Source organism: Ostrinia nubilalis, chromosome 5 (genome assembly GCF_963855985.1).
Source record: "Ostrinia nubilalis chromosome 5, ilOstNubi1.1, whole genome shotgun sequence".
Lineage (NCBI taxonomy): Eukaryota > Metazoa > Arthropoda > Insecta > Lepidoptera > Crambidae > Ostrinia > Ostrinia nubilalis.
This window is the reverse complement of record NC_087092.1, coordinates 234896-240807: the sequence shown is the minus strand read 5'-3', so window position 1 is coordinate 240807 and position 5912 is coordinate 234896. Positions and strand designations below refer to the sequence as shown.

The window sequence follows — 5912 nt, the reverse complement described above, 5'->3', positions numbered from 1 at the left end:
AGTTTAAGGATTCCACGTTGTTAACAGTGTCATGCTACACCTATATACGAGTACCTAGCAAGAAAGAACGCAAATAAATACTTATAGCATTAAATGACCATGAACTAAGAACTAAGAAATTCCTGCAATTTTAAAATAAAAACCGGTTTTCGTTATCATAACGCATCACGTTTATCAGCTCCGATGACAAGAAAGGTCTGGCTTATCTGATTGTACAGTCACGCGAAAAAAATCATCAGAGTTTCAAAATATTATTTTTTTATTTAAAATGTTTTTCTTGCTTTGTGACAAACCACTGAGAGATTAAATGACAAAACATTTGTTGAAAAGTATTTATGTCTTTGATGTCTATATTTTTAACAGAAGTTGACTTAATATTTAAAAAATAAAACTTTACGCCTCTACCCACACCAGTTCATATGCCAATTTGATGGCTTTCACGTTTTACACGACAATTTTCATATCTTTTTTTTATGTTTACATACTTACCTACCTACCTAAGTTTTGACCGTGACTGTACCCATATTATCTAGCGACTTCATCATCACCTCATCGCGTTAGTTTGTCCATAATGCTGTGCTATGTGATCGCGCTGTGTCTGATCGGCGCGTGCGCAGCCGCCAGGGTCCTGGTGGTGTTCCCGGTGCCGGACCGGGAACACAGCGAGCTGGGAAACGCGGTGGTCCGGACGCTGCTGGCTGGCGACCATGAGGTACACTTGCTATTGTCATTTGTAGATAGGACACTACACTCTGTAATTAAAAGGCATTCTTTCTTTCTTCCAAAACATTGATATCAAACACTCTTGCTTTATTATTTGAATCATCTAATTTCAATGTAAAATTTCCAACATTTGTACCTATTGCGAATATTGATAATTTTCCATTAACTACATTTGACCTTTTAAGCTACCCACAGAAACTAAATTAACGTTCTTAATTAAAATATTTATAAAAGAAAGCCTACTTACGTCACACCAAACTGAATGAAATTGCCGCGACATTTGAGGCTAAAAATAAATACAAATAAATAAATGATCTGCTGCCTACGCCTAATCAAAATACAATTAATTTTTTGCTTTCTCTCTAAAGTAATGAACGTTTTTGTGCCCCAGTCCACTATCTTTCTTTGTCGTTATTAATCTGTTTGTAACGGAAATAAGTTAAGAATAAACCATTTAACCAGGTTACCTACGTGTCCGTGTTCCCCAAAAAAACATCGAACAGCAACCTCACGTACGTCGACATCAGTTCCATTCTCACTCAGCAATCCGGTGAGTTGTGTTTTTATAACATCGTTTACAGCAATAAATAAAACTAATCGTTTTGTGAAAAGCCAGTATTTTATGCAACGAGATACTGAAGTATTCGAGTAACATTCTTCTCATTGACTAAATATTGTCAATGTTCTCAAACAAAAATGTATGTTTCTTTAGATGAGAACCAAAGTCTCTATATCTGGGTGTCATGTTTGATTAAAATCTGTTTCACTTTTGACTCTACTAACTCCCGGATTCATGAAATTGGAAAAGAGAAAAGCTCATCTTAACTTAGCCCTGTCAGTCGAAATAAAACTTGAAGAGCTTATAAACTTCTGAAGTACAAAGTGTAAAGCGAGCTGCAGGCACGTAGAGCTCAGGAATAGTTTAAGGCGTCTCCACTCATGTTACTCCAGCGTGTTGCGAACTCGCCGGGAATTTGCTCTGAACAACGTGAACTCGAGCTTATAACAAGACACTTCTTATAAACTGCTTGTTGATGGTTTATTTACTGCTACATTTCCTATGAATACTTATAAAAGTAATATAAATTAGATTTCAAATATGTAAAACTGTTTTACTTGTTGTGTGAACTTCATCCTCAGCCAAGGAATTACCAAATGATAAGCAAGTATCGAGCAACGGACAGCCAGCGCACTTCGTCTTGAAGAGCGGCCCACGATATGCCAAAAATGCCCTGCAGCATGAAGCTATAAGGCAGCTGATCCACGACCCTTCTACAGCCTTCGACGCTGTCGTCGTAGATTGGTTCTACAGCGGACTTTTAGCTCCGTAAGTAATTATAATCAAGAAAAATATTGTTTTTAGTCAAAGTCAAGATGAAGCTAATTATAAATTCTATTTATTTGCCTAAAATTAAGTTAATGAGTATTTTTAAATCATGAAACCTAATAAAGCAACCCAAAATAACCAAGTTTGTAGTAGTAATAACAAAATCTACTATATAAAAATAAGTCGGGTTTTCCTCCCTGACGCTATAACTCCAGAACGCACGAACCGATTTCCACGGTTTTGCATTCGTTGGAAAGGTCTCGGGCTCCGTGAGGTTTATAGCAAAGAAAATTTAGGAAAATTTAACAAACGAAATTCCACGCGGGCTAAGCCGCGGGCGGGGAGCTAGTTCATTAATAGAAATAACAAAACAAGATTGGAAAACGTAATTAATTACTTTTGATGTAGCTACCTTAAGGTTAAATACATAATATTTTACTAATGAAAATTATTCTAAAGTTGGATTAATTTCTTTGAGTTTTCTCCGATTACCTTTTTCATATAATTAACTTTCGCGCAATTCCAGTTTTCAGAATCAATGTTAGTGTAAAGTAGGTTGTTATTAATTTCATTGAAAGGCGACCATTGTTTGCGTAGAATTTTAATTTCGTATTCAGGCTTTATGCCGTATTCCTTCGGGGCTTTTCAATTAATAAATAGAAATGCCTTCTCACCTTAAACATCTCTTACAAAAGTGCTTGCCGAGTTACCGGTCCAAGTCGACCGTTATAATATGATGCGATTTTCGCAGAAAAACAAAAAAGCTTAGCTGAGAAAGATTTCAGAATTTTCATAGTCATTATGGTCACAAAATTGCCGAGAATTTTATACAAAAAAGGAATTTGGAACATTTCGTTTAAGAAATAATCACAAAATATGCTTTATTTATATTACACTAGCTTTCCGCCCGCGGCTTCGCCCGCGTGGAATTTCGTTTGTTAAATTTTCCTGAATTTTCTTTGCTATAAACCTCACGGAGCCCGAGACCTTTCCAACGAATGCAAAACCGTGGAAATCGGTTCGTGCGTTCTGGAGTTATAGCGTCAGGAAGGAAACCCCGACTTATTTTTATATAGTAGATATGCATAAAATTTAAGCATAAGTTGTAGTAACTAATGTATCTGTATTTATTAAAATACGGTTTGAACTGACCAAGTTACATCAATTTCTGATCAGATATGTATTAAACTCTTTTTCCGTCTACTGAAATAGACAACAATAAAATCAACACTAATGGGTTTTCAGTCTTGCGTCTTTATTCGAGTGCCCGCTGATCTGGTACGTCCACGGCGACGCGTCGGGGCGCAGCCTGGCGCTGCTGCACGAGCAGCCGGGCGCGGCCTACAGCGTGGACCCGCTCTCAGGCCACGTGCCTGCTGTGCCCTTCACCGCTAAGGACCGGGCGTATGGGCTGGGGCTGCAGGCTTACTACAACCTGTGGGCATAGTAAGCATTTTAATCTGGTATAATTTCTTTAAAAGAAAGGCGACTGATTTAGAAAACTCTTTGTCCTGCTACGGCTATGTACTTTGGATAGTTATGATCATTGCTATTGACTTTTTGAGCACATCTTCCACCACGTCTCATATCTTTTTCTCGGAACTATCATTACATCGTTTACGTTTTATTATTCTACTTTTCCAGTTTACTAATCGAGGATTTTCTGGTAATAACTTAGTAATTCTTATTTATTCAAACTTGCAGTTACATCGAGCACTTTATCGAGATACCAGCATATGACGCCATCTTCCGAACCCCGATGCAACTGCGCAAGCGTCTCTTGCCGAACTACGAGGACGTGGTCTACAACGGCTCCCTTCTGCTAGTGAACTCCAACCCACCGCTGGGGCAGACGCTGCCGCTGCCACAAAACGTCAAACTTGTTGGGGGCCATCACATTCGGGAACCAATACCACCTTTGGCTAAGGTACATGAGCAATCTCATATGGTCATTGAACAGTTCATGCTTTTTAATTAATTAGCACGTCAAAGATGTGGATTAGGGAGATAAAAGAGTTACTTAAAGTGTGTGTTTGTTATTGAAAAATACATGGAACTAGATGTTTAATTAAATACCATAAAGTTTTTTATAGAGTCTGCAAGCGTTTATGGATAACACCAAAAAGGGAGTGATCTTAATCAATCTCGGAAACTTACAAAGAAACCTGCCTCACCAACTGAAGACACAAATGCTGGATGCCTTGAGTCAGTTGGAATATTTAGTGCTCTGGCAATTGGAAGACCCCGTGGAATATGTTCCTAAGAATATTCGTTTGCTGGACCGGGCGCCACAATTGGGCATATTGTGTAAGAATCCATTTACATAACCGTTAACACTTTTAAGATATCTCGTAACAGAAGCACAATTATTGGTTCACAAGTACACTGAATGAATCTTTGCAAGCTTCACAATTGTATCTGGTTACCTAAATAAATAAAAATATATTTTACAGGTCATCCCAACACCGTGTTATTTGTCACTGACGGAAGTCTCTCTTCGTTGATGGAAGCCACTCATTGCGGAGTCCCTTTTGTAGCTGTTCCAAGTTCTGGCGAGCAGAATGTGAACGTTGACCTTTTGGTGGGTCGATTATTGGGTCGGAAGGTTCAAATAAACAAATACCTGCCCTGGACACTTCAAGGGACGATTGAAAAAGTTCTGAGGGACCCTAAGTTAGTATTTTTTATAATTTTTTAGCTCCAAAGCGATTGACCTTTACCCCACGCCCTCTGCCCCATCTAGGGGACATAGGACCATAAGTCAAGTCAAGTAAGTCAAAGCGATTGACCTAATACTTAAACTTTAATTTTTAATTTTCACTATAAATAATTTTATCTGATTTGTAACTTCCTTAACTTCTTCTTTCCTCAGCTATGGAAGGAACATGAAACAAGCATCAGCGGTGTTCAAGAGTCGCATCCAACCCCCAACCTCTGAGCTTCTGTATTGGGTGAACCTAGTTATTGAAACCAGGGGGGCGACCCATCTGCTATCGCCTGCGGTGACCATGCCTGCCCTTGAGAGGTACCACGCAGACCTGTGGGTGCTATTTTTCCTGTTCCTCTGGTTCTTGTCGAAAGTCGTTAAGGTTGCTCAGGTCCATCTGAAAGATATGGAAAAGAAGAATAAGTGAATATAATACTCTGTATTATTATTTAAGATCCAAGTACCAACATGATGCAATAAACGTTTAAGACTATGACTATGACTAATATAATATGAATTAATTCCAGTAGTTGAATTAAGTTTTCTTAACTTCGTTACAGACTGAAAATATTATTACTGATTTTCATACTGAAAATATTGTTTTTGCCAGTACTATTAAATTTTCTTTATGGCTTCACATGGTTCACAACACTATCTTTAATCTCTGAACTAAAAAGTAAAGTAACCTTAGCTGGCTAATCTAAGATCGCGGAAGTGTCATTTAGATGTGTCGGGTCTCCAGCGCCGATCTAAATCGATATAAATCGTAGATGGGCTGATCAATGCCGCGATACTGACGGCAAACTTGAACTTTTATCCAATCAGGCCGAGGACAACGCAGAAATAGCTGCAGAGATCTAAACGCTCAATTTAGAGATTTTATTGGCATTATTAATGAATATAAATGGTAACAAGTTAACTGCAAAAGATACGGAGCTCGTCCTTGTTGTGGGACTTTTAACTGAAAATCATTTATGCAGGCTGATCATCATGTCAGTGTAAATATGAAGAGAGCAGTACATACGAACCTTACTTTACAACTTTCTGCTCATCGGACTAACAACCGTGTGCAATTGAATGTGTAACGTAGTCTTTGTTAGTTTAGGTTATCTCCTCCGGAGCATGTCCGTTTTATAAACTCGACCATTGTTCATT

The 5912-nt window shown here is 38.3% G+C and overlaps 1 protein-coding gene across 1 annotated transcript; it reads left to right on the top strand.

Annotated features, from left to right (window-relative positions):
- Window positions 1–565: 565 nt before the first annotated feature.
- On the top strand, window positions 566–5253 carry LOC135072185 (UDP-glucosyltransferase 2-like). The gene is made up of 8 exons (XM_063966142.1): window positions 566–712; window positions 1186–1273; window positions 1864–2050; window positions 3296–3496; window positions 3755–3977; window positions 4144–4357; window positions 4504–4723; window positions 4923–5253. The coding sequence occupies exons 1-8, from the start codon at window positions 572–574 to the stop codon at window positions 5182–5184; spliced, it is 1536 nt and encodes a 511-aa protein (XP_063822212.1). The 5' UTR covers window positions 566–571; the 3' UTR covers window positions 5185–5253.
- Window positions 5254–5912: the final 659 nt, after the last annotated feature.

What these genes read in the sequence shown, in the direction of transcription:
- LOC135072185 (XM_063966142.1), top strand. Translation starts at nt 572, where the DNA reads ATGCTGTGCTATGTGATCGCGCTGTGTCTGATCGGCGCGTGCGCAGCC. An exon ending in CAATACCACCTTTGGCTAAG is followed by an intron (nt 3,978 to 4,143) that starts GTACATGAGCAA and finishes AGTTTTTTATAG; the next exon opens with AGTCTGCAAGCGTTTATGGA. An exon ending in GCCACAATTGGGCATATTGT is followed by an intron (nt 4,358 to 4,503) that starts GTAAGAATCCAT and finishes TATATTTTACAG; the next exon opens with GTCATCCCAACACCGTGTTA.